Source organism: Acomys russatus, chromosome 25 (genome assembly GCF_903995435.1).
Source record: "Acomys russatus chromosome 25, mAcoRus1.1, whole genome shotgun sequence".
In the NCBI taxonomy this organism is placed as follows: domain Eukaryota; kingdom Metazoa; phylum Chordata; class Mammalia; order Rodentia; family Muridae; genus Acomys; species Acomys russatus.
Genome location: NC_067161.1, coordinates 6,000,730 through 6,027,537, shown reverse-complemented (window position 1 = coordinate 6,027,537; position 26,808 = coordinate 6,000,730). Strand labels below are relative to the sequence as shown.

Genomic DNA, 26,808 nt, shown 5'->3' with positions numbered 1-26,808 from the left:
TTTGAATTCATTTTCACCCGGGGCGAGAGGGAGAGGTCTGGCTCCGCTCTCCTCTGTGCGGAGTTCGCTACAACCAGCACTGCGTGTGGAAGAGGCTGTCTTTTCTCCAGCGGATTCTTCTGGCACCTTGAACAATCAGACAACAGTGCGGGTTCGGGCCTAGGATTGGACTCAGTTCTACGTCCCGTGCTCTACTCCAGTGCCCCGGGTTTCTGGTTTTCCGCCAGGAACCCTGTTTGTTACCGCCAAGTCTACAGCAACTGAACTATAGTATTTTAATGCCCCCAGCGTTTTGGTTTTTTTTTTTTTTTTTTTTTTTTTTTTTTTTTTTTCTCAGGATTGCTTTGCTGTCCGGGGCCTTTTTGCTTTTGTGTAAATTATTAGGATTATTTTTCTAGGTCTGCTAGAACGTCATTGGAAAAGATATGGGATTGCATTGATCCTCTTTGTTAATATAGCAATTTTCGCTGTATTCTTTCCTGCATTAATGTTTCATAACCCAATACCAAATTATCTGGGAAAAAAAAAAACAAATCAAGGAAGCAGCCCTTTCCCTGATAGCTACAAAGACAAAATGCCTATGAATAAGTTTAATCAAAAGTCAGATGATCCCTAATGCACACTATAAAACACTGATGAAAGAAACTGAAAAGGACACACAACTGGAAAGAGTCCACGTCCGTGAATTAGATAAAAACAATATTGTTAAAACAGCCTCACTACCTGAAGTGGCCTGCAGAGAAAGTGCAATCCCTAGCAAGATTTGAATGGTGTTTCCTCAGAAATAGAAACAAACACAAGGCTGAAATGCATATGCACACACCACACATCCTCACACACTCACATACACAGAGCAGCCTTGATTTTGCCAGAAGAGAGCATCCGATCCCGGTATAGATGCCCTGAGGCACCATGCAGTCACTGGAGATGGAACTCAGGACGTCTGGGAAAGCAGACAGTGCTCTTGACCCCTGAGGCATCTCTCTCTCCCTCTCTCTCTCTCTCTCTCTCTCTCTCTCTCTCTCTCTCTCTCTCTCTCTCTCTCTCTCCTCTCCAGCCCAGAGCAACTTTTGAGATAAACAACAAAGTAGGAGTTTATACTGCAGAGCTGGAGTGTGAGTCAGAGGTGGGCCTTGTGCTTAGTAGTCACAAAGCCTCGAGGTCAGGGCCTGGAGACATGGCTCAGTGGTCAGGGGCATTTACTACTCTTGCAGAGAACCCAACTTTGGTTCCTAGAACCCGTGTCAGATGCTTCACAACTGCGGTAACTCCTATCCCGGCGGAATCTAACACCTCTTGCTCCTGGGGGCACTGCATTCACGTGCACATACCCACATGTAGATGCACATATAGCACATAATTAAAAGTAATAATGATAACAATAATAATGATAATAATGATGATGATAATAATAATGTGGGTTTTTTCTTATTTTGATTTTTTTGGGTTTTTGTTGTTGTGGTTTGGTTTGGTTTTTCAAGACAGGGTTTCTCTGTGTAGCCTTGGCTGCCCTGGACTCACTTTGTAGACCAGGCTGGCCTCGAACTCACAGCGATCCGCCTGCCTCTGCCTCCCAAGTGCTGAGATTAAATGTATGTGCCACCACACATGGCCAAGTAATAGATCTTTTTTTTAAAAGCTGTAAGTTCAAAACCCAGAATACATAAACATTTCTTTACTACACCCTTGTGTCTCCCCTTCATTATCTCTCTGTGCCCAGATAGCTAAATGCTTGAAGGGTCAATGAGACACTAGAGGAGAAAAGCTGAGAAACCACACAGTACTATTTTGAGCCCTGGTCTCACCATGCAACTCTGGCTGGCCTAGACCTAACTGTGTAGGCAAAGCTGACTTCGAACTCACATGACTTTGCTTGCCTCTGCCTCCCAAGTGCTGGGATTGAAGGTGTACACCACCACATTGGGCTGTCTTTTCTTTTTTTTTTTTTTTTAAGATTCATGAAATATTTTGTTTCCTGGAACTGAAACTGCAGCCCTCTGGAAGCAGAAGCAGGAGGATTGCTGGTAAGGGCCAGCTTCGTACACCTAGCGTGCTTCCGGCCAGCTAGAGCTACAGAGCAAGAAACAATGGACTGTCTTCATCCTTTCAAGATGCTAGAACAAAATGCCATTGGCAGGGATGCTTTAGAGACAACAGAAAGTTATTCCTCATGGTTTTGGAGGCTGGGGTTCCAAGGTTTAAACTGAGATGCTGGTGGAAAATGGTGCCTCCAGATACTTTCTGATTCACGTATGACAACTTCTCTCCACGTCCTCACACGGAAGGGGTGAGGGAATCTCTCTAAGATATCTTTTGTTTGGTTTGGTTTCGTCTGCTTTTTTTTGTTTGTTTGTTTTTTTGTTTTTTGTTGTTGTTGTTGTTTTTGTTTTTGCCTTTTGGTTTTCCAAGACAGGGTTTCTCTGTGTAGCCTTGGCTGTCCTGGACTCTCTTTGTAGACCAGACTGGCCCCGAACTCAGTGTTCCTCCTGCCTCTGCCTCCTCCCCGAGTGCTGGGCATGCCACCACACCCAGCTTCTCTGAGGTATCTTGATGAGGGCCCTGATCTCATTTGTGTGCCAGATTCACCCTTGTGACCACATAGACTTTCAGGGCCTCCACCTCCACGTAGGATCCCCAGGTAGAGCCTGTAATGTGTGGATTTCAAGGCGGGGGGTGGGGGTGGGAGAGGACAGAACAGTGATGCGATGAGGTCATTACATTTACATCGAACCCCCTTCTGTCCTAACTCCAATGACTATCGCTGGCTGGTCCTTCTGTGAAAAGCAAAACCATTTCTCCTCCTGGTAAAGAGGGATAAGGTACATTCAGCTACCAGGATGAGAGAAGACAGTGTGTGCAGTGTGCAGCCTTGATGCAAAGGCATTGTTCCGGTCTCGCTTTTGTTGCTGAGATAAAATGCTTGTCTGGAGTCACCAAGCTCTTATACCTGCCCAGCTGTGACATGTTGCTCAACTCTTGGCTCCTATTTCTCCTATTTCTCCTATTTCTCTCTCTCTCTCTCTCTCTCTCTCTCTCTCTCTCTCTCTCTCTCTCTCTCTCTCTCTCTCTCTCTCCCTCTCTCTTCCCACCCTTGCTCATTTCTAGAACACCATTCCTCTGTCTTTACACAAGTCACCGTGAGATTATAAAACCCCATGAGGCAGGCTGAGGGAACTCGCTCTCATTTATAGAGGGAGGGGGCGCCCCTGCTTTAGCAAAAGCAAGGGTAATGTTTCCAGGCATCTTCTGGAGGAGGGAAAGCGATTTGAACTGAAACCTGTGTTGCAGGCCACCCATCATTTCTTTGTGAATGAGGCCCTGCTAACCATCTGTGAGGACCCAGGGCTCTGGCTTTATTGGTTGCCGTGGCGACCCCCTGGCCTTGAGGGACACTTGGCCATTGTGTGCCATTGTGTCCCATTGAGTCTGCAGGAAAGCTGCCAGCTGCAGTGCGAGAAAGGAATGTCCCAAGATCCTGCCAGGACTTTGTTTTAGGCTGAGTGAGATAGGGGAATAAAAAAGAACATTCTGGAGCCCCCCAAGAGGCTGCAGGGGAGGAGTTGTGTTGCTTGCTAACCAACAGTTCATGTAAAGAACTGTGTAAAGGGCATGTGCAGTGAAGACATGTCAGACACCATCTTCAAGGGCTTTGTCAAGCAGTTAGTATTTATTCAATGCAGATAGCAAGGACCTCAGTTTACACTCTGCCCTGTCCACAAAGGAGGTATATTTGCTATGACCCCCATTTTACAGAGGAGGAAACTGAGGCATAGAGAGGTTACTTAGCATGCCTGAAGTCACAGCACAGGAAAATAAAGAAATAGAATCAGAGACGAGGAGAGGTGTGTGTGTGTATGTGTGTGTGTATGTGTGTGTGTGTGTGTGTGTGTGTGTGTGTGTGTGTGTATGTGTGCTTGCCAGAATGTGCATATGCCAGGGTTTACATCTGTCCCTCCTCACCCTATGTTTGTTTGTTTGTTTGTTTTGAGACATGATCTCATTGTGTAGTCCATGCTGTCCCAGAGCCCACTGTGTGGACTGAGCTGGCCTCAAACTCAGAGAGATCCACATGCCTCTGCCTCCTAGTACTAGGATTGAAGGTGTGCTCGCCAGCGTGGCTCAACCTATCTTTTGAGACCTTCTCTCTCACAGAATCTGTAACTCTCTGATTGGGCCAGATGCCCAGTGAGTCCTGGGGGTGCTTCCATCTCTGTCTCCCAGTGCTGGAATTACTGACTTGCTCCAAAGTGTGTGACTTTTAGTATGCGTGCTGTGGCTTAGCATCAGGGTCCTCCGGCTTATGGTACAAGCCCTTTATGAACTGAGCCATCTCTCCAGCCTCTGAGGTGTCATCCTTTTTTTGAAGGGCGCAAAGAATTGGGAGATGTGGTTGGAATTAATGAAAAAGAATCTGGTTTTCTTGTAAACACCACATACCTCCTTTGCAGTGGCCACCACACGATTCATTCTCTTGTGTCTTGATCTTCGGGCTCAGAATCTGTGTGCCCAGGATCTGTGGTCATGTCATGTCTGCCCTATGGTGGTTAGCAGGAGTGGTGCACTTGTGTCCAGAGCTCCTCCGCTGTCCTGGTGGTACAAGTGAGGTGCAGGCTTATTGGTTTGAGTGGGGCCGCCAGTCTCTGGCCTGTCATCTCTAGGAACTTATACAAGCCTGTCAGCCAAGGCAGACAGATCCTGCTAACAAATTAAGTCAGCTATAAAGTACATCAAAGGCTGGGGATATCACCTAGTGCACCAAGTATTTGCCTAGCAGGTCTTGGGTCGGAGCTCCAGTGCAAAGCAGTCTAGTGGTGCATGCCTGCAATCCCAGCACCCAGGAGGTGGCTTCAGGAGGATCAGAAGTTCAAGGTCACCCTTGGCCACCAAGCACCCTGTCTTAAAAAGAGAAAAAGGCAAGTTTTGCATGTCATGGGTAAGTAATAGCTGTGAGCGGAGACTTTCTGCTCCTGTCACCGTCCCTGCAGAGTGAATGCCCTGGGAGGGCTTTGTTGTTTGGGGCTTGGGTGTTGTTTGTTTTTGGGTGACTCAGGCAAAAGCACAAGCAAGGCACAAGCAAGGCCAAGTGACCTCCCCCAGAGCAGATTAGAAGGGTTTTAATTGGAAGAGGTGGTTCTGGCTTTCTTCCCTGCCGTTTTACCTGAGCTCTCACTGTGGATCAGAGCATTGGGCTAGGGCTCCATGCCAGTTCTACTCCAGCCCACCCTCCCACTGCACAGGACAGTGGGAAGAGGAGGCTCAGGGAGCAATTAGCATTTTAATTAAAGGAAAGGGAATGGAGAAGTGGGCAGGCCTGAGGCCTTAGCTACCTGGGTAGACCAGAGTTTTCAGGGAGGCTTGGTGGAGGTAGACCAGTGTTTTCAGCGTGGCTTATTGGAGGTAGAGCAGAGTTTTCAGCGTGTCTTGATGGAGGTGGACCAGAGTTTTCAGCATGGTACTCTGGAGCTACCGCTCAGCCAAAGCAAAAGTTCTCTTGGTTCGCCAGGCTCTCTGATAATCACCATGCTGTTTAATTGATTTCAAATTTCTCTTTCATTTCTGATCACGCCATAGGAAAAGGCCTCACTGGGTGTTCACCTGTCTGCTCTCAGCTAGTTTTCCAGTCTATCATTTTATTGGTTGGTTGGTTGGTTGGTTGGTTGAGAAAGGCAGGGGAGAATGTGTGTTGTTTTGTGACAAGGTCTGGTGTAGAGCAGGCCGACCTAGAACTCAATACATATCTAAGAATCACCTAGAACTTCTTCCTGCTTCCACCTTAGAGAATCCGGATAGCCAGCACCCCCAAGCCTAGTTTATGCAGTACTGGGAATAGAACCCACGGCTTCCTGAATGCTAGGCAAGCACTCTACCAACCCAACTACCTGGACAGCCTTGGATTTTCCCATTCGTCAAGTTCCACATCAGTGGAACATCTAACAAGCAGCTTCGTCTGTGACATAACCCGTTTCTATGTTTGTCTCATCATCCACTGATGAACCCTTGGCTTGCACCAGCCTCTTGCCTATGGCAAACAGTGGTGCAGTGAGCATGTGGTATGGTCTATTTAGGTCCCGTTTTCAGTTTTCTTGTTACACAGTGTCTGAGTGGAGTCGGTTACTCAGCAATTCTGTTTAATGTCTTGAAGAACTCACAGGCTTCTGTTGTTTTTAGTTAGAGTCTCTCTATGTAGCCCAAGCTGGACTTGGTCTCCCTTAGTGCTGGGATGACAGGAGTGAACAGCCACAGCCTGTTTAGGAACTGTTAATCCCACCAGCCGAGAATAAGACCGCGACTTTAGAGCCAAAGCCGAAGCAAACTTTAAATGAATAGTGGCCAGGATGATGGACTCTGGCCAGGTCCATTCTGGGGTTCCCAAAAAATGGTGACAGGTCACTTTTTGCAGAAGCTTAAAAGATCGGGTCCAGTCAGGTGCAAGCATATATCCTGTTGCATACCTCCCACCTACCTCCAATCAGAGGCAAGCATCCAATCCGACGTATTTCCTGCCTACAGACCTATGGCCTACAGGTGACCAAGCATATCTTTTGTAATTGGGTCAAACAAGCTCATTTAGGGGAGTGAAAAGCATGTGGCTTATTATCTTCAACAAAGACAACCTCCAGCGTTCTCGGAGCGTCTGTCCTCGGCAAGTGGCTTACAGGTTAGAGACATTCTTGCTTTGTGCATCTCTTAGGCACAGCGATTAAAACATAAAACATAACCTTGGCGCTCATAGAAACTATAATTCTGGGACTGGCTTAGCCAGTAAAGGCACTTGCAACCAAACCTGCAGTCTAACCTCGTTTGCTGAGATCCACATGGTAGAAGGAGAGAATTGCCGTTTAGAGTCTGTCCTCTGACCTCTACATTTCCACATGTGCATGCCACACAAGGGGTAAGGGGGTGGGGGTGGGAGGAGTGTTGTAACTTTTTAAAAAGGAGCCATACTTCTTTGATTCATTTGTTTATTGAAATAGGGTCTTGCTATACAGCAGCCCTTGCTGGCCCCAAACTCCTGCCACGGTGTCTTAGTTACCTTCTCGTTGCGATGATAAAGCACCATGACTGAGGCAGTTTATGGAAGGGTTTGTTTGAAGCCCCAAGTCCAGAGGGTTAGAGTCTGTCACCGTCCAGTTGTGGAGGCATGGCAGCGGGCAGACATGGTGGCTGAAGCAGCAAACTGAGAGCTCGTAGCTTCAGGCCCAAGGATGAAACAGAGGGCAACTGGAAATGGTGTGGGTGTTTAACCTCCTAAACCTCCCCAAAACAGTGCCGCCAACCCGGAAGTGAGTATTCAAATGCATGAACCTACGGGGGAACATCCTCCTTTACTCTCTCTCCAGATGTGGCAGAACCCAAATATCTGAGCAGCCACACCAACATCAAGACTCAGGATTGTGGCGTTATTCCCTGGCCTACTCTGTCCTCTCTCCCACATGAGTGTCCCACAACAAGCCTATTATGTGCTCATAGTGACCCTGGCCTTAACCCAAGTCCTCTGACAGCGGCTGGGTGGCCTCGTATCCTGGAGCTGTCTCTCCACAGAAACCAGAACAGGTGCTGTGCTTGGGGTCGATTCCAGCAAAACCTAGCCCTCCCACTCCATCCAGCTCCGGCCTTCTATCTGGATGCTCCCTCTACCACCACCACCCCCCCCCACACACACACACACATCAGACACCACTGAGCACCATTCTGTCTCAGCTCCCTTTTCTTCTTTGGCTTTTGGAATCTACTTAACTTTGCAGCTCCGGTGACAACCCCCTGGTCGAAGCCAGAAAGGAAGCACCCCATCTTCCCATAGCACGTTGCACATAGCAGTTAGTCATGATTCTGTTGTGGAGCTGTTTGCCTTGCTCGGTTTTATGGGCTTTACAATGTATCACTGGCGGACTTCGACCTTGCTATGTAGCCATGACTGGCCTAGAACTCAGGGCCCTCCTTAATCAGCCTCCCAGAAGCTGAGGTTGCAGGCGCACTGCCATGCCTGGCCTTCGGTTTTTGTATTGTGTGAAGTTAACAGTGAATTGGAGACTTCTTTTTTATAATATATTTTATTTATTCATATTACATCTCAATGGTTATCCCATCCCTTGTATCCTCTCATTCCTCCCTCCCTCCCATTTTCCCTTTACTCCCTTCCCCTATGACTGTGACTGAGGGGGGACCTCCTCCCCCTGTATATGCTCATAGGGTATCCAGTCTCTTCTTGGTAGCCTGCTATCCTTCCTCTGAGTGCCACCCAGGCCTCCCCATCCAGGAGACATGGGAACTGGAGACTTTTTGTATGTGTACCTTGCGAGCATATTTTAAGAAATTAATGACAGGATGAATAAAGCAACCTAGTACATTGACTTCTCCCATCCTTTCTCGGATCATGGCCCTCTGCCAAAGAATTATGACCATGTGTTACCCGTTTTTTCTCCCTCCTCTGCCTAAGTGATTTAGTATTTGCCTATAGCAGCTGCTAAATTAACTCTCATTGATTGAATTACTGGGCAAGAAAGTGAATGAACAGCAGGGACTCTTCTGATTACTTGAAAAATACTGTGGAGAGTGAGTGGCTGACGGAGACTGTTTTGTCAAAAGGTGAGCTTCGGCTGCAGGGCACCAAAATGTCACACCACAGTCACTAGGACATGTTTTTCCAAAGTGGCTTGTCATTGAGAGATCATGGGTGTGATTTTTATGGGCTATTCAAACACTGGTGCTCAAGCCCTTCAGCACTCTTGTGTTCTCGAAAGCACATTTATTTATTTAAATTTATTCATTTTATATTATCTGTGAGCGTGTTGCCTGCATGTATATATGTGTGCCCAGCACATATGTGTTTGGTGCCTGAGGAGGTCAGAAGATGGCAGTGGGCCCCCTGGAACTGGAGGTACCAATGGTCATGAACCACCATGCTGGTGCTGGGAATTGAACTCAGGTCCTCTGCCAGAGGCTCTTGCTGAGCCATGTGAAGTCTCCATGCGCTGAGAAAAGCGGCCTTAAATGAGCAGGGAGGACAGCCTTTTCTACATGGTTACCCTGCTGCTGAATGACCAGGCTGCCCTTGAGTTGGAAATATTACAATCAACATCTTAAAAATCCATTAAGTTGTCAAGAAGAGAGTATTGTTTCCAAGTTAATTTATGGTCACATATAGTTTTAAAGCTTACTGTTTTCTCCCTACCTTTTGTCTTATGAGAAGAAATACAACAGAGTCTCTAAATTACTTCCTTTCTGAGGCAGGATCTCATTGCGCGGCCTCTGCCTGCCTGGAATTCACTATGGAGAGGAGGCTCCAACTCACAGAGGTCTGCCTGCCTCTTCCTCCTAAGCCCTGGGGTAAAAGTCATGAGCTACAATGCTCAGCCTTGAACAACAATGGCTTTTTTTATTTTTCAAACTCTGTATCTACTGTGGCTAGACTAGCCAAATTAGTTAGTCTCTTACAAGTAATTTGTCACAGTCCCACAACGGATGCGGTCACTCCTGGGAGTGCCCCTCCTCAGATCTGAAAGCGGGGGGGAATGTTATTTGCTGGACAACTGAACAGACATCTGGCGCCAGACAGTGTACTCTTTGGAGCATTTCAACCTACACTCACATGACAGTCTTTCCAAGTGTTAAGTCTCTAGAACAGAGCACGGCTAGCTCTGGGATGGATCCTCCCAAAGACAAAAGATAAAATTGCACACAGTTGATACTGTCCAGTGTCCATCAAGAACTCTGCCCACAAACACCAGAAACTACTCCAGCCATAGGGCTGGCAAGTAAAACAAAAGTGGTCAGGAAACTCCCACGCTTCTTTACAAGAGTATCGCTCTGGTAGGAACTCCTTCCTGTTATTCCTCATGTTTCCTTTTGCACAAGGGGACATCCATGAATGCAACACCACTGGCTCTCTTCGTTTACAGGAGAAGGGGTGTAGATTTTGCTACTACATCCAACTTTCTTCATGGTTTTAGGGGCTAAAACTCAGGTCTTCATGTTACTTAGCAAGCACTTTACCAATTTCTCTGGGCCTCTGTTTTTCCATCTAGAAAGTGAGGATGCTTATCCTTTCTGGACGACAGGAAAAAGTATGTAAAATAAAGTATATATTCAGCACAAAATGAACTTGATTTAAGAGAGTATTTTTACATACAACAAAGGACTTTATGTATCCTAAGAGTCATTTCCACAAAGTGGGCAGTCAGGGGGAGGGGGCCGGTCAGACTGCAGCGCTGTGTTCCCCATGGGTCTAACTAAGCCTGTGTTTTTGGTGTCTTTCAGGACAGCAGCAAGTGAAGGGGGTCCCTCTTCCTGCAGGAGGAGGTCATGGCCTTCTTGTTGGTCACCCGAAGGCTCACCTGCAGCTCCCAGAAAAACCTCTGCCTCTTCGCACCTGGTAAGTCCCTCAAGGCCTTGGCATGATCTGCTTCTCAAGAGACACAGTGCAGCCGGGTGATGGTAGTGCACGCCTTTAATCCCAGCACTCAGAAGGCAGAGGCAGGCGGATCACTGTGAGTTCGAGGCCAGCCTGGTCTACAAAGTGAGTCCAGGACAGCCAAGGCTACACAGAGAAACCCTGTCTCGAAATATTGAGAGAGAGAGACAGAGACAGAGACACAGAGAGACACAGAGAGACACAGAGAGACACAGAGAGAGAAAGAAATGTCTGTGCTATATAGAACGGAAGCTGGGTCAGCTCCTTTGCTGCTTTTGATGGAGCATGCCTGCTTTTCTACACCTTCATTGGCCCCGGCTTTTCTGTTCTGGAATCATCATTCTCACAGTGTCTAGATTTGTTCAGATACAGTGTTCTGGAGCAGCTTTGTCAGAGCAAAGCTGAGGTCCTAGGATCACTTGGAAACCACCCACTAAGGACTGAGGGCTTCTGTTAGGCCTAAACCTCCTTGTATCTTGTCACCAGCGGTCTCATTTATCCTTTGTATTACAGGGTCCAGATACATCAGTCAAGCTGCTGCCAAAGTTGACGTTGAATTCGATTATGATGGGCCACTGATGAAGACAGAAGTCCCAGGGCCTAGATCTCAGGTGAGCCAACCACACCTGAGACAAAGACCCAGGACGTGGGTACACAGGCAGCTTAGAGGCACTTTCAGAGCCTCCACGAGAGATTTGTGTGAAACACACCGGGCCGTTGTGAAGGCTTCAAGAGTGTCTCATGTCTGCTGTCACGAGGATGTTGCTTCACAGCCAGTCACAGTCTGGGGCATGTGACATTGAGATTGCTCATGCATTTAGGGTTAACCAGCAGTGGGGTAGGTAGGTGGCCTTGTTGGAGCCATCTGCAGGCCTGAGGGGTGGCTGGCTGTCAGCTGGTGCAGTTCATGACTACAGTGGCTTGCTTTTGCTCCATGGCTCGCTGATCCTCCCTCTTGCTGGAAGTCTATGGACATTAAAGCACCACACTGGCTTTCAAATCCCCTCCCCTCCTTTTCTCTTGGTCAAAGCAAGTTGCATGGCTCACCGTCAGTCCAGAGTTAAGGGCTGGAGCCGAACTTAAAACAATACTGGAAGTCACAGCGTATGGCATGGGCATCAAAGATCTCTGACTGACTCTGGTCTCAAAAGACTAAGATAAATCTAACATAAATAAGGCGACATGTACAAAGTGATAACGGTGCAGAACAGGTGACTAACCTGGGCATGGGGGGAAGGAGCCAGAGGCATGAACGCAGGACATTTGGCTGATACAAGCCCCAGCCACGAAGCCCGGTGACCCGGGATTAATTCTCAGTAACCCATATGGTGGGAGGAAAGAACTAACTCCTGTAAATTGTCCCTTCCTCTTCACATGTGCAGTGTCATGGATATGTACCCACCCACAAACAAATAAAATTAAAAACTTTCAATGTAAAATAAAACAAGGGCTAGTGATGTAGGGCACTTGGCCAGCATGGACAAGACCCTGGGATCTCTAATATGCCTATTATGACTGCCACCTACTGTGTTGCAGAGTACATTTCTATCAATTATTTATATTAAGTAATTTTTAAAAAAATATTTATTTATGATATTGACTAACAGTCTGTCGAGTTCTTGGCATCAGAGTGGAAAGCAAAGCCTCAAGAACTGGGAAAGCACGGGAGACATTTGAGCTCTGACAGGAGCGTGTCACCTGTGGCTGATGCTTTTGTTCTTGCCTGCAGGAGCTAATGAAGCAGCTGAACACAATCCAGGTGAGTGAGTGCAAGGCGATTCCTTCTGAAATGATTTTACTTATATGTGCATGTCTGTATGTGTATTGTGTACGTGTAGTTGCCCATGGAGGCCAGAAGAGGGGGTCAGATCCCCCCTGGAGCCAGAATTGCAGGCAGATGTGAGTTATCTCACATGGCTGCTCTGAACCAAATGTGATCCTTTGCATGAGCAATGCAAGCTCTTACCCACTGATCCATCTCTCCAACCCATGTTTTTATTTCTTCATTTTTATTTCTTAGTGGCTTCTCTGAGGCTTACCACATATTCTTTAGCTTGTCAAAAACATGCTTCTGAGTTACTTCTTAGCCTTATTTCTTGTGATTAAACAAACCAGACATAAATTTTCACAAAATACAAGACCATGGCTCCTTGAACCGATTTAAAGCAAGCCACTTGTGTCATTTCTCCCCGAGAAAGATGTAGAAGCTTGCCAGCACCCACAGATTCCCAGGATGCCGACTGTTTCCACAGTTCAAGCTTATCCCTAAGAGACTAGGAATCTGGGGAGTAGTAGCCCGCCTGAACCAGTTTCCTCTTTCCCAAGAATGCAGAGGCTGTGCACTTTTTCTGCAACTACGAAGAGAGCCGAGGCAATTACCTAGTGGATGTGGACGGCAACCGCATGTTGGACCTGTATTCTCAGATCTCCTCCGTGCCCATAGGTAAGAGTTGGATAGTCACCTCTCGCTTCCTCTTTGTCACGGCCATCAGAACTTAGAGGTTTGTCCTCAGTGTTTTACCAGCCTCTCTCCCAAGGGCAAGTGAGCGAATAAGTAATGGTGGAGAGAGTACGATTAGACAAGGAGTTTTTCTTAATTTTAAGTATGTGGGTGTTTTGCTTGCGTGTGTATGTGTATGGCCTGTGTGCAGTACCGACAGAGGCCTGAAGAGGGCATTGCATCCTCGGGAACCTGAGTCACAGATGGTCGTGAGCCTCCATGTGGATGCTGGGAAATTAAACCAGCCTCTAGAGTCACTAGTGTTCCTAACTGCTGAGCCGTCTTTCCAGTCCCTGGACATTGTTTGTGCTATTTTTAATTATGTAGATGTTTATATGTACACACGTGTATGTGAATGCATGTGCCTATGGAATCTCTGGAGATGGAGTCTCAGATGATTATGAACTGTCTAATCTGGGTGCTGGAAACTGAACTTGGATCTTCTGTAAGAGCAGGAACTGCTCATAATGACTGAGACACAGCTGCGGGCCTTTGTTCTTGAGACAGGGTTTCTCTGTGTAGCCTTGGCTGTCCTGTACTTGCTTTGTAGACCAGGCTGGCCTCGAACTCACAGAGATCTACCTGCCTCTGCCTCCCAGAGTGCTGGGATTACAGGCTTGTGCCACCGCGCCCGGCTTGGTAGACAGATTGTGATTGCAGTCAGTTTCAGGTGATCAGCTCCTTTAGCTCCGTCGCTCGAAGTGAGGGGCGCTGGGAGAGGAGACCCAACAGTAGCTCACAGAGAGAAAGAAACTCTTACGTTTACAGACTTTAGGCTAGGAGTCGCTGAGCTTAAGCGGGGAATGGCCTCTGAGTTTAGCAGCTTAGTGAAGGAACTGCATTGCACATAAGGCCATGATTTAGGAAGCTGGTCCTCTTTCCCTGCCACCTTTGGCTGTTAGATGCTGGTTGCTATGGTACCCAACAGGTGTAGCCCCTGTGATCTGACACGTACTGGGGCCTTCTTCTCCCCTGTCCTCCTCCAGATGCCATCAGGTGAGTGTGTAGCCCTTTCCCTATTTTCCAGCCAGGTGAAGAAAGCGTGAAGAGGTTAGCTTGCAGAGCAGCCATAGCTCAATGGTGCTGCCTAGGTTGGGTTTCCAAGCCGAGCCTGAGGCGAGGATTACTCCAGTAATCTATTGAGGGAACGCCCTCAATTGGAAGGGAAGGCAGGGAAATAGCATCCAACAAGAGAACATCAAAAGGATGAGGTCAGCCAGGTGTGGATGTGGTGGCGCACGCCTGTAATCCCAGCACTTGGGAGGCAGAGGCAGGTGGATCTCTGTGAGTTTGAGGCCAGCCTGGTCTACACAGTGAGTCCAGCTCAGCCAAGGCTACACACACACATACATATACATACATACATATACATACATATACATACATATACATACATATACATACATGATGACGTTTCTACTAGAACCACACCCTGCTCTCACAGGAGACTCTGCATGCTAGACTGAAACAGATCACTGGCCTTTTTTGCACCCCTGAGCTGGCCATTTATTGCCTACCCACTGCCAGGGGGAGGCCCAGTAAAGCAGCCTCCATGCATAGAAGGCAGTTTCCAGAGGAGGAGGCAGCTGGAGCCATTACCAGCCAACACAGGCAGCAACTGGAATATATCCTATTTCTGCCCAGAAAACATGACCTCCATGGACACTAGCAACACCTGCCTCCCCTGGCCTCACCTCCCAGCCACACAGAGCATGACACAGACAATGGGACAGACAGGGTTAATTTGGAAATGAGGTAGCTGTTATTTGCAGCTTGGATGGCTAATGTCCCTTTGGTTGATGGATGCCCAGCTGTGCTCAGTGGCCTGTGGGCTGTGCCTGTCCCTTCGCTTGTCTGCTGCAGAGGAGACAGGCATGGGGGAGCTGGTTGTGGTGCTCTGTGTTAAGAGCTCCCTCTCCTACCTCCTGACACCCTGGGATCTTCTCCCCTAGTCCCCCCAGCCTTGGGTGCCTGTTCCTCCTCTACCTCCCCAGCACTTGTCCTCAGACCTACTAGTGTCCTGCTGAGACCTGCTGAGACCAGACAGCAAGGACGACTCATCCTTCAGGCGTGCCTCAGCCTCTAGAGGCACCAAGGATTTCAAGGTGTACAAACTCCTTCTCCCCTTGGTTTTCATTGGTTGGTTTTTAATTTATTATTTATTTGTGTGTGTGTGCGTGTGTGTGTGTGTGTGTGTGTGTGTGTGTGTGTGTGTGTGCGCGTGCTTTTGTGCATACATGCATGCTTTCGTGCAGGTGTGGAGAACAGAGGACAGCTTGCAGGAGTCAGTTCTCTCCTCCCACCACGTAGGTTCCAGGGATTGAACTCACGTCATCAGACTTGACAGCAAGCACCTTTGCCCGCTCAGTCATCTCTATGGCCCCCAGACTGGTTCTGAGCTCACCCCCAGGGGTTAGCATAGGCATGCACCACCAAGCCGGCTCACAGATTTTTTTTTTTAAGCTGATACTCACTGAGAATTTACCAGACACCTGGCCGTTGCCAAGGACTTCATACATTAATAAATGGCCTTGACTGTCCCAGTGCAGGGTCTTTTGATAGTGCCTCCAACTGACCTTACTTCAGATTCCAAGAGGTCATAGATCTGCCTGGTGGTGGTGCAGACTCTGAGGTCCTGCTGGGATGCTGACCAGTGAGTCCACCCCCTTATGTTCCTACAGAGCAATCTTGTAGACACCTGCCCAGGTGGCGGGGGAGTGTGGGGGTGGAAGGGGGGGAGTCTCACAACTCAAAGCCAGGTTGAACCCCCCCCAATCGGAGTTCCAGTTTCATCTCTCTCCTTTGGAAGCCAATGAGTCAAGCTGCCTCTCCAATTTAATGAGTTTTACCAGGCCTAGGCTTATCTACTGAGGCAGAAAAGTCATAAACACCCAGGCAGCGTGATAAGCCAGAACTCTGGCCAGAAATCATTTGGAAAAACCCAGAGAATGTTCTGTCCTTGAGTGATGAGCTGTTGTCCCGGGCCCTGCAAGCCTTGCGTGGGCTAGGGGAAGAACCAGAATATGTTAACTCTCTCCCCATGGTCTTCTGCTACAGCCTCCACGGCCTGCAAGGTGAAACCATGGAGATTTCCTTTCTCTTTAAGCCTTTTATGCTCCCAAGAGAAAGGCTCTCCTGGTTGATGCTTGGCGGTTTAATACTTGTCTGAACTGAAGTCTTTTAGGGAGGAGAACAGGCCCAGGGTTCAGGGCCTCAGGCAGACAACATCAAGATTGTTTCCACTGTGTTCAGCTTCTAACCTCAACGATCCAAAGTAGCCCTTTCAATGTAAATGTATTTCAATTAAAAAGTAAGTCTTCCTCCAGTGCAGCTGCTAAGACAGAATGCTGGAGCCTGGGTAGCTTATTAAACAACAAAAGGGTCTCCCAGCTTTCAAAGCTGGGGATGCAGGATCCAGGGGGCACCGATTCAGTGTCTAAGAGTGCTTTCTTTCTGGAACCTGGTGCTGCCTTTCCACGATGTCCTCACAAGATGGGAGGTGAAAACTCCCTAGGGGTTTTTATAAAGGCACTAACAGCCCTTCACAGTGGTTCCACTCATAAGACCTAATCACCTTCCAGAGGCCTGGGAGAGGCTGCAACAAGCTCCAAATAGCATCACTGCAGAGACCTCAGCAGATTAGTCCTAGGGAGAAAACATTGCAATTAAGTGTCGAAAAACCTACTTCCTGCTCTAAGCTCCCCTTTTCGTTCTTGCCTCATAGATCTTACAAGCGTCTGAGTTCTTGCCCACATCACTGTTTTACTGTGCTAGTCAGTCGTTCAATTAAAATGTACTGATCTGAGTGAGCCTTTGGCAGGGTGGGCAGAGGCATCTCAAGATCAGTCTCCAGACCTTTGGCCTTCCTGCCAGGGTTCCTGCCAGGCGTGTTCATTCCTTGCCCTGTTGCTGTCATAAAATACCCTGACAAAGGCAATTTAAAGGCAAAAGGCTCGCATCTATTCTGCCTCACAGTTTAAAGGAACAATCCATGAAGTCAGGGAAGGAGTGGTGGCAGGACAGTAAAATGGCTAGTCACACTGCATGCACTGTCAAGCATAACGAGATGAATGCTGGTGCTCGGCACATTCTACATCTCTCTATCTATCTACCTATCTATCTATCTATCTATCTATCCATCTATCATCCATCCATCTATCTATCTCTGTATCTATCTATCCATCTATCATCCATCTCTCTATCTATCTATCCATCTAGCTCAGAGATGGGGGTCAGGGGAGTCTCATTGTATAGCCCTGGCTGGCCGAGAACTCAATATGGTAGTCCCATTTTCAGAGTCTTCCTACCCCAATTAACCTACTCAAGAAAATCCCACAAAGACAAACCTAAAAGGCTGGTTTCCACATGAGTCTAAGTACTATCTTATCAAGTTGTAGCCCTGATCGTCCTGGAACTCCATCTCTAAATCAGGCTGGCCTCGAACTCACAGAGTTGCGCCCACCTCTGCTTCCTGAGTGCTGGGATTAAAAGTTGGGTGCCACCACCGCCCAGCTGTATTTCGTCTTTCTTATCTGGTCACACTGATTGAAATCTAGGGCCACAGTTAGCAGCAGTGATGGCAGCAAATGTTCCTGTCTTGCTCTTGACTTTACGGGGAAGCACCAAGTTGTCTTCACTGTTGAGTGGGACCTTAGCAGTGAGCTTCTCCTCCTCCTACCCCCTCATCCGCCCCCCCCCCCCGTCTTTCCCTTTCTTCCTCCCTCCCTCCCTTTCCTCCCTGTTCTGAATCAGGGTTTCATGTAGCTAGACTGAAACTCTCTACATAATTGAAGGTGACCTTGAACTTCTAATACTTCTTCCTCCACCTCTGGATGGCTGAGATTGCAGGCGTACACCACCAAGTCCAGTTTATCCAGTGCTGGGATTTGAACCCAGGGCCTCCTGCCTGCAAGCACTCTGCCAACTTCAGCTACATCCCTAGCCCATGGAGATTTTGCATAAATGTCCTTTAACAAGTTGAAGTGCCTCTTTATTCTTCACTTTTTGGTTGCTTTCGGTTTTAGATTTTGCTTTGGGGATATATTTTTCTTTATTTTCTATTGCTATTGTGTGAATGTGCACACATGCTCATGTGTACCATGATATGTGCGTGGAGGTCACAGCACAGCCTACAAGTCAATTTCTGCCTTCTACCTTTATGTGGCTTCTAGGGATTTAACTTGGGTTATCAGCACTTTTCCTCCTGCGTCATCTCACCAGCCCTCTCTGTTTCTTGTTTGTTCCTTGGTTTTGAGACAGATCTTACGTAGCCCAGGCGCATCTCAAACTTATTTATAGCCAAAACTGACCTTGAACTCCTAGGTTCCAGGCATAGGCCCCCGCCTCTAATTTTGATACCTAGCCTGTTGAGTGTTTTTTATCATGAAACCACATTGCCTTATGACAAATGCTTTTTCTGGGTCTATTGAGATGATCCAGAAGTGGCTGTTACTAACTGGCTTCTTCTAGCAAGCTGGCCAGTGAACACCTGAGCATGTCTACTTTCCATCTGCCCCCTTTCTGCGTGGCAGCAAATCACACCACTGATTCTAACAGTACAAATGAACGTCTCTCGCCCTTTCTCCAGCTGCACGATGATACTGCAGGGAGTTCATTGTGGGCTTGAATCATGGTGTATTTACCTGTATGTTGTTGGTGGCTGTAAGATGCTTTCAATTCTGGAGGTGTTGAGTGTTGCCATTAAGGCCCTGTGGATAGGGTGACTGCACAGGAGAGCTGTGGCTGAGTCCTACAGTATCCTGAGCCTAGTCCTGTAACATCAGGAGCCTTACTTCTCTTCTGGGAAGTAAATGCACTGGGACCCTGGAACACGCATGTGTATATGAAGGCGGGATGTGCCATGTGACATGATGGTCACTCTGCAGGTGGCACCCCTTGGTCCTTGAAGAAACATTTATTGGGCTTCACCTCAGCTTGGGGACACTGGGAAATGAGGCAGGACCATATGCAGTCCATCACATGGGCCTGTTAATACAGGCATCGTCCTTGCATTTACTTCCTAGTGTCTCTGATCCAATGGGACTCAAACCTGAACCAACATCCAAGAGACGCCAGGGAACTTGGAGCTCTCCAAGCTGCACAGAGAGAGACTTCCAGTCAGGGGTCAGAGCCTTTAGCGCATACAGGGAGTTTCAGAGATGGGAATGAATGGGCAGGGAGGAAACTGGTGCAGGAGGAAACCGCAGATGCAGTAACACTCTCTAACCTTGCCGTACCATCCTCTCCGCAGGTTACAATCACCCGGCTCTGGCGAAACTCGTCCAACAGCCTCAGAACGCGGTAGGTCTCCCGGATGTGCGGACTGAGGCCAGACCCTGCTCATGGCTGGACTTGCCGGGCATCTGTAGGCATGGTTCATGCTCAGTACTCAGATATTCGCTGTGCTCGTGCCCCGTTCTGGCACTCAGATGCCTTGGTGAGGTGCTAGTTTCTCTTGCTCAAAGTGACATAAACTGGAGTCACCTGAGAAACAGGGAACCCCAGCATAGGAAATGCCTTCATCTGATTGTTCTGTGGATGTGTCTGTGGGGCATTTTCCTGACTAGTGGTAGGTATGGGAGGGCTCAGTTCTCTCTGGGCAGTGCCATGCCTGGGCAGTGTTCCTGGGTTGTATAAGAAAGCAAGCTGAGGGCCTGGAGAGATGGCTTAATAATTATGGTACACATACATACACTCAGGCACCCACATAAAATAAAATACATTTTATTAGGGGGGGAAGCTCTGAACAAGCCATGGGCAACATGCCAGTGAGCAGCAGTTCCTCTGTGGCCTCTGCCTCAGTTCCTGCCTCTGGGTTCCTGCCTTGAGCTCCTGCCCTGGATCCCTTCAGTGATGGATTGTAACATGTAAGCCAAATAAGCCTTCCTCCCCCCCCCCCAAGATGTTTGGTTATGGTATTTATGACAGTGACAGAACGTAACTGGGACAGCGAGAAAAACTCAGGATCCCCAATCACCTAACCCTGTATATCAGTTGATAATTGTAACCACATTTAGGCTACAGAGTAAAGGACACGGTGCTGTGTAGGCAAAAGGCAATGACAATGGTTAACATGTATGGACAGTATAGTGTGGGCCGGGTACTGCGTTCTGCTCTTTAAGGGTTTTTTAATTTGAACTTGCATGTCTGAAAGTGCGCTGTGTGTATGCAGCACCCTCGGAGGCCAGAAAAGGGCATCAGATCCCCGGGAACAGGAATTACAGGCTGCTGTGAGCAGCCTGATGTGGATACTGGGAACGAAACCCAGGCCTTCTGCAAGAGCTGCACATGCTCTTGACCCTGAGCCATCCCATTAGCCTCTCTGTTACATGTACTACTGTCAAACTTTAATACATGTATATATTGTATGTTGAGCATATCCCCCCCCCCAAATAACTGCCTATGTGGTCTATATTTATCACCTGTAACGTTCTGTGACTCAGGAGTGTTTAATAGATGAAGAAACTGAGGAACAGAAAGATTACGTATCTGCCTGGATTCGTTTCCTCACCCGCTATAACAGAAGCAACGTAAGGGAAGGGGGAAGCTATTTTGGCTCATAATTTGGGGAATACGCCATCATGGTTGGGGAGACGCGGTAGCAGGGGCAAGAGGCAGCTTGTCACGTTGCACCTGAAAGTCAGGAAGCAGAAAGAGATGAATGGCAGTGCGCATCTCGCTTCCTCCGTTTTACTCAGAACTCCGGCCCACGTGGCAGTGGCACACACACTTAGGGTGGGTCTTCCCAGGACAGTGCAATCTAGCAAGTTCCTCACAGGTGATTCTAGGTCCTATCAAATTGATAGTATTAATCATCATGCCGCGCAAGGCCGCAGGGGCCAGTAGCAGTGCTTGGACTAAATCCAGAGGCTGCATTCATCTGTGATGGAGCAGTCAGAGGTCAGGCGAGACTTCCCAGGAAAGGGTGGACTTCCTGTGTCCACCCCAGCTCTGAGTAATGACATGGAGACTTATAATTATTTATAATACCTTTAGGCCTTAGCTTACTGTTGCTCCCAACTAGCTCTTATAATGTAAATTAACACATTATATTATTCTATGTTCTGCTGTGTAATTCTTTAGCTCTCCTCCGTTTCTTACCGCTGGCTTCCTTCATTTCCTCTTCTTCCACATCTCCAAATCTTCTCGCACCTCTTTCTTTTCCCAGCATTCCTATCTCTCCCGGAAGTCCTGCCTTTCTCTCCCACCTTTGCTGTAGGCCATTCAGAAAGTGATGGAGAACAGTGTTTATAAAACACTGAGACAGGTGATGCTTAACACTACCAAAGTCTAGGGGCTGGAGAGATGGCTCAGCGGCTAAGAGCACTGGCTACTTTTCCAGAGGCCCTGAGTTCAATTCCCAGCAACCACATGGTGGCTCACAAGCATCTATAATGTGATCTGATGCCCTCTTCTGGCCTGCAGGTGGACATGCAGGCAGAGCACTGTATACATAAGTAAATCTTAAAAAACAAAACAACAACAACAACAATAGTACCAGTCCGATCTATACTCAGGTCAGCCTCAACTAGGAGTCCCTCTTTCCAGATACGTGTGGCTTTGTGTCCAGCTGCCAGAAACAGTCCAGCTCAGCCTTCAGTAGGTTGTCTCAGTCTTGGCACAGATGGTGTGTAGATCTAGGTCATTTCATGTTCTGGGGCCCTCTTGTCAAGGCGAAGAGCCTTAGAAATGCCGCGTTTCCTCTGGTGGGTACAGTAACCTTGCTTGAGAAATGCCCCGATAGAAGAGCTGTCCCAGGCGTGGTGGAAGCCATGGCTCTAAGCTTCAGCAGGGGAGGAGACTATGTCTGTCCTCAGTGCCCCTCCTTGATGTGCTCAGTGAGTCTGTCCCAGAAGCCTATTTGTTGCCCATGTTTGTCCTTTTAAGGATCCTTTTTAGATGTCATTTTCCTGGGGTGGGGGGATGTCACTTAGGTATCAATGTGCCCAAGTATGCAGTAAGCCCATACAGTTCTATCCATACCACTTAATGAAAGGGGGTAGAGGGGGCGTGGGCAGGATGGCAAATATCAATAATTCCAATACTCAAGGAATGGAAGCAGGAGGATCAGAATTCAAGGCCCCCTTCAGCTGCAGAATGAATTTGAGACCAGAATGGGTTACATGAGATCTTATATAAAAATTAAATCATCATCATCATCATCATAGAAATTTTACTTTCCTATTTGTTCCCCCTACCATGCAATTTTGATTCATATATATATATATATGTATATATTTTTCAATATATATATATTCAATATATATATTCAATTTCAATTACTATACTAACAGATGGCCACAAATTTGATTTAAAACAATACCCAAGAGCTACACATAGCTGCACATGCCTATAATGGCTTAGCCTCTGGAGGCTGAGGCAGGAGGATAAAGAGTTCAGGGTCAACCTCAGTTACATAGCACGTTTAAAGCCAGCCTGGGCTACAGGAGACCCTGTCTCAAAACAACAATAAACTCAGAGCAATCTCTGTGCACTGCCTCTCTGCTCCTGGGGCAGGCCTCCCCAGCTCCTACCCATGGATCTGCTCCTGGGGCAGGCCTCCCCGGCTCCACCTGGAGGCTCTGGGGTAAGTGCCTGAGGCTCATTAAGCCTATTAGCAGATTCCTTTCTTCCTGGTCTCCTTGCAGCCTGTGTCACCGCCTGCAGTTTTATCCTCTTCTACTTCCGCTCACGTGGTCATACAGGGCCCCTAGGGAAATACAGATCCATCCCCCAAGTGAGCCCATTAGGAGCCTCCGTGATAACTTCCTGGTGACACCAGGCATGGGCCTAGAGATGGCAGACGGATCCAGAGACCTAGCATCCTGTGGTTCCTCCTGCAATGTGGATATGCTGAACAGGCACAGCAATGCTGTATGAAATATGAAATACTTCACCTCGCATTGAGACTGTGTGAATAGGGACAGAGATCAAAACAGGTCAGCCAGATATGATTTCTCCCATCCAAACGAGACAGAGCCTGCCCCTTCCTCCTAAAAGACACCTGTGTCTCTCCTCTTCCCTGTCCCATGAATGGAATCATTTCTTGTGTCTGATTATTTTTCTCAAAAAAAAAAAAAAAAAAAAAAAAAAAGTCATGTGGCCGTTCGTCCCCTGTAGGCAAGAGACCGTCCATTCCGGTGGGTTCATGGCATTGCCTGTGTGAATATACTGTGGCCAGCTTATCTTTGTCCTGAGGAGAGTTCCACTTTGGAGCTCTCGGGAAGATAACAGCTGTAGAGAATAGAGCCTGTGTCCTCGGTGAGGTCCGCCTGTGTGTTTCCACACTGGATCCAGAGCTAGCGGCAGAACTGTGACCATGGCGGGCCTTCGTAGTCTCTTTCTTCAGATCCTGCCAGTTGACAAACTTACCGACAAACTTTCCCACCAGCATCAGGGTGAGGGTGGGGTCTCCATCACTTCATGCCCTGTCTGACTCTTAGTGTGTGTGAGTTTCTGTGTACCTCAGAGGAGGATGTTTTATCCACTCATGATGGGAGACTTGATCCCTAAAGGAAAGCAGGGGACCAAAAAAAGCCCAGACCTAGTCAAGAACTGAACTCCTCTCTTACCTGTTCTTGGGACGTGGCTCTTGGTAGAGTGTTCACCTAGCCGGCACAAAGCCCTAGGTTTCATCCCTAGCACTGTGTTTGCTGTGCATGGTTGTGCATGACTCTAATTCCGCCTCTTAGGAGGTAGGTGCCATGATATCAGAAGTTAGAGGCCATCCTAAGCTAGCTGACAAGTTCAAGGCTAGCCTGGGCTACAGAAGACCCTGTCCCAAAAAGTATTTTAATCCTTTTGAACTCAGAATTGAAGACCTCCTGCAGGAACCATGATCAGTGGACAGGAGAGGGACTGCCTGCCTAGGAGGAACAGTCTTGCCGCCAGTTCAACTAAAGCAGGTGCAAAGGGGATCCTGAGAAGATGGCCAATGAAACCAGAGGCTCGGGGGGTGGGAGGGATGTGTTTACGGTCAAAGCTGTTTTGTTTCGAAACTTGTGCAGATCCCAGATGCTTTGGCAGCTGGTGATGAAAGAACATGTCAACAAACATGTCACACATATTTGCAGTGTCAGCTGCCTGCGGAGGCAGTCTTCCCAACAACACGTGACGGGAAGACCCGAGGCGTCTGATTCTTGCGGTGACAGCTCCCCGTTCTCAGGGGAACCTTCCCTGCTTCCCCTCACACCTTCACCTCCCACTGGGAGACATGGTCCCATTGCTAAGGGGCCCCCTGTCTTCCGTCTCACCTAGCAAGCCTGGAATTCCAGGTGGGCCACCAAGCCTACCAAGCGTTTACTTGGATCCTGGTCCTTATGGTTGCTTTAACAGGAGCTTTGCTCCCTAAGTCCTCTCCCCCCGCCCCCAGCCACAACCTGGCCTCCTGTCAACCCTCTCGGGCCGTACTCACCCCACTGTGACACTCCAGCCTGGTGATTTCACGCCAGTGCAGATATGAATACTGTTCCTTGAACCTATCTGGGTTCCAGATCTAATGTCTCCAGGGCCATTTCAATACATTTCCTCTATACTGTGCACTGTATTTGGGCCTTGCCTGTGCATGGTCACATTGACATGAGTAACAGGTACAGTCTGGCCTCCCTATGCCTGCACACAGTGGGCCAAGGAAGACACTCACCGGTCTGTGACCTCCAGGCTGTTGTGCCATTCTTCAAGACTGAGTTCTGAACTGCCCCTGTGCCTTCTCTCCCCGAGGCTCTCTTTCAATACCTGGCAAGAGGTTCACACACTGGCAGATAAAGACCCCAAACTTCAGAGATGTTAAGTGCTCTTTTGTAGGGCTCCACAGCCAAAGCCAATTCTCCTCCTGCTGCACTTTAAGACAGGCAAGCCTTCTGGAAACCTGGCCTCATTTGATGCTGCGGCCACACGTCCCAGATATCTTCTGTTCTTAACGCCACGCTTTGTCGAGCAAGAACACCGCCCCCACATCTTCTCTGGGCCCAGATAGGCAATCAAGCTGCCAGCCTGCCTGTCTCCCTCTGGGGGCCTTTTCCATGCAGCCCATGGCAGCAGTTTGCCCCCACGCTGATCTCACCATGTCCCTTATTTCTCACAAGCCTCAGGAGCAGGGCAGAACTCCGGTTGTGTCAAGCAAATGTGTGCCCAGCATTAGCATTTCTGAGCAGAGGTACCTTAGAGTTCCGGTCCCAGAATGCTATTAGAATCCAGAAAACCCACCGTGGAGGCAGGTCTGTGTGTCTTGGGACAAATTGCCTGACCTTTCTGGTCCTGAGCAATGAAGAAAGTTCGTAGTCTGTACTTCTCGTCCTTCTTGGCCCCTCTGCCTCTCCTAGGCCCACCAAGGAGGGGTCACAAAGCAGTAAAAGTGACAACGGTATGAAACTGTCCCCTTTTCTTCTGGTCCCAAACACATCCTAAAGCCACCAGAAGCCAGGGACCCCCTGTCCTGAGTCTCCCGCTGTGAAGCAATGGCACTGTTCAGATTTGCATTGACCTTAACCGAGCAGAGAGGCATGACTGAGAAGTCCCCACATCCCAGGGAGTCTCCACTTCTTTGTTTTGGTTTGCTTGGCTGTTTCTGAGACAGCCTCTCATGTAATCTAGACTGGCCTCAACCTCCAGACGGAGCTACGGACAAACAAGCTTCTGAGCTCTCTGCCTCCACTTCCTGAGTGCTCGTGATTGCTGGCATGGGCCTCCCTACTAGGTGTCTACAGCTCTGCGAAGGAGGCCCAGGGCTCTGTGCATCATAGGCCATAGGCGAGCTCTCTACCAAGGGAGAGATCTCCACAGACTAGACCTCACTGTGTACACCAGGCTGGTCTTGGACTGGACGGGGAAGCTACACCACACACTCTGCCCAATCCCTGCTTTTTATAATAAATGTTCTTATTCATAGCAAGAGAATACTTTTTGATTTTCAGACAAACTGCAAAGATAGTTCCTGCCTCCTTTCTCCTGCTGCCCCTGAAATCAAAGCCATTTACCAAACGCTGCGTGCAAGTTAGAGCGCTGCTCGGGGCCAAGCCACAGACATCACTTGGAACTCGACAATCTTCCCAGGCCTTTCCTTTTGTGATGTGGCCTAGAATCCAAGCCAAGGTGCCAGGCTGCATTTGGTGTGATCCTTCTCATAACCCAGGTCCACTCCCACGTCTCTTATCCCTTGATCAGCTTCCCTATGTCACCTCCCCAGTCCCGCTGGCTGGTGTGTGTCAGAGAGGTGGATCCCCAGGGCCGCTCTGCTCTTAGCCCACTACAGAGGTGTCTGGCCATTAGCATGAGAGCCAACTCCATCCCCAAGACAAGGAAGGGACTTGGGATCCAGGTTGGGATCCAGGTTGGGATCCAGGCCAACATCCAGCTCCCATTCTGAGAGGCCGGAGTGCCCCTTTCATCACTCTTGAAAACCTGACCTATCCTGAATTCACTGGCTTTGTACAATGTGCCACTAACCAGCACCAGCCTCCAGCTCGGCGGTTCTCAACCTGCCTGACGCTGTGACCCCCTTAATACAGTTTCTCATGTTGTGGTGAACCGCCCCCTCCCAACCTTAAAATTATTTTTTGTTGCTGCATCATAATTTTGCTACTGCTACGAATCAATGTTTTTCATAATTTTGCTACCATTACGAATTGTAATGGAAATATCTGTGCCTTCCAATGGTCTTAGGCAACCCACAGGTCGAGAACCACCGCTCTAGCTGCTCACCTGACCTACTACGTGTTATCCTTAGGATGTGCAAAGGGCCTGTCCAGTGACCACCAGGGAGTAGGTGACCAGAAGGACCATGCTTCCTCCCTGGTCTCACTGTCGCAGGCTCTCCAGGATCATCCCCTCCGGGTGGGGCAAGGCAAGGAGGAAGGCCACAGGTAGGAAGTTAGCATCGCCTAGAGTTTTCCTAGTACCC

The 26,808-nt window shown here is 48.4% G+C and overlaps 1 protein-coding gene across 1 annotated transcript in view; it reads left to right on the top strand.

The window, feature by feature from the left end:
- Abat (4-aminobutyrate aminotransferase) overlaps positions 1-26,808 on the top strand; it is an 85,711-nt gene that overhangs the window by 36,572 nt on the left and 22,331 nt on the right. Inside the window, exons 2-6 of the mRNA XM_051167247.1 lie at positions 10,258-10,372; positions 10,925-11,022; positions 12,141-12,170; positions 12,737-12,854; positions 19,162-19,211. Coding sequence (XP_051023204.1) covers positions 10,303-10,372; positions 10,925-11,022; positions 12,141-12,170; positions 12,737-12,854; positions 19,162-19,211 — 366 coding nt within the window. The 5' untranslated portion in view covers positions 10,258-10,302. The remainder of the gene's footprint in view (positions 1-10,257; positions 10,373-10,924; positions 11,023-12,140; positions 12,171-12,736; positions 12,855-19,161; positions 19,212-26,808) is intronic.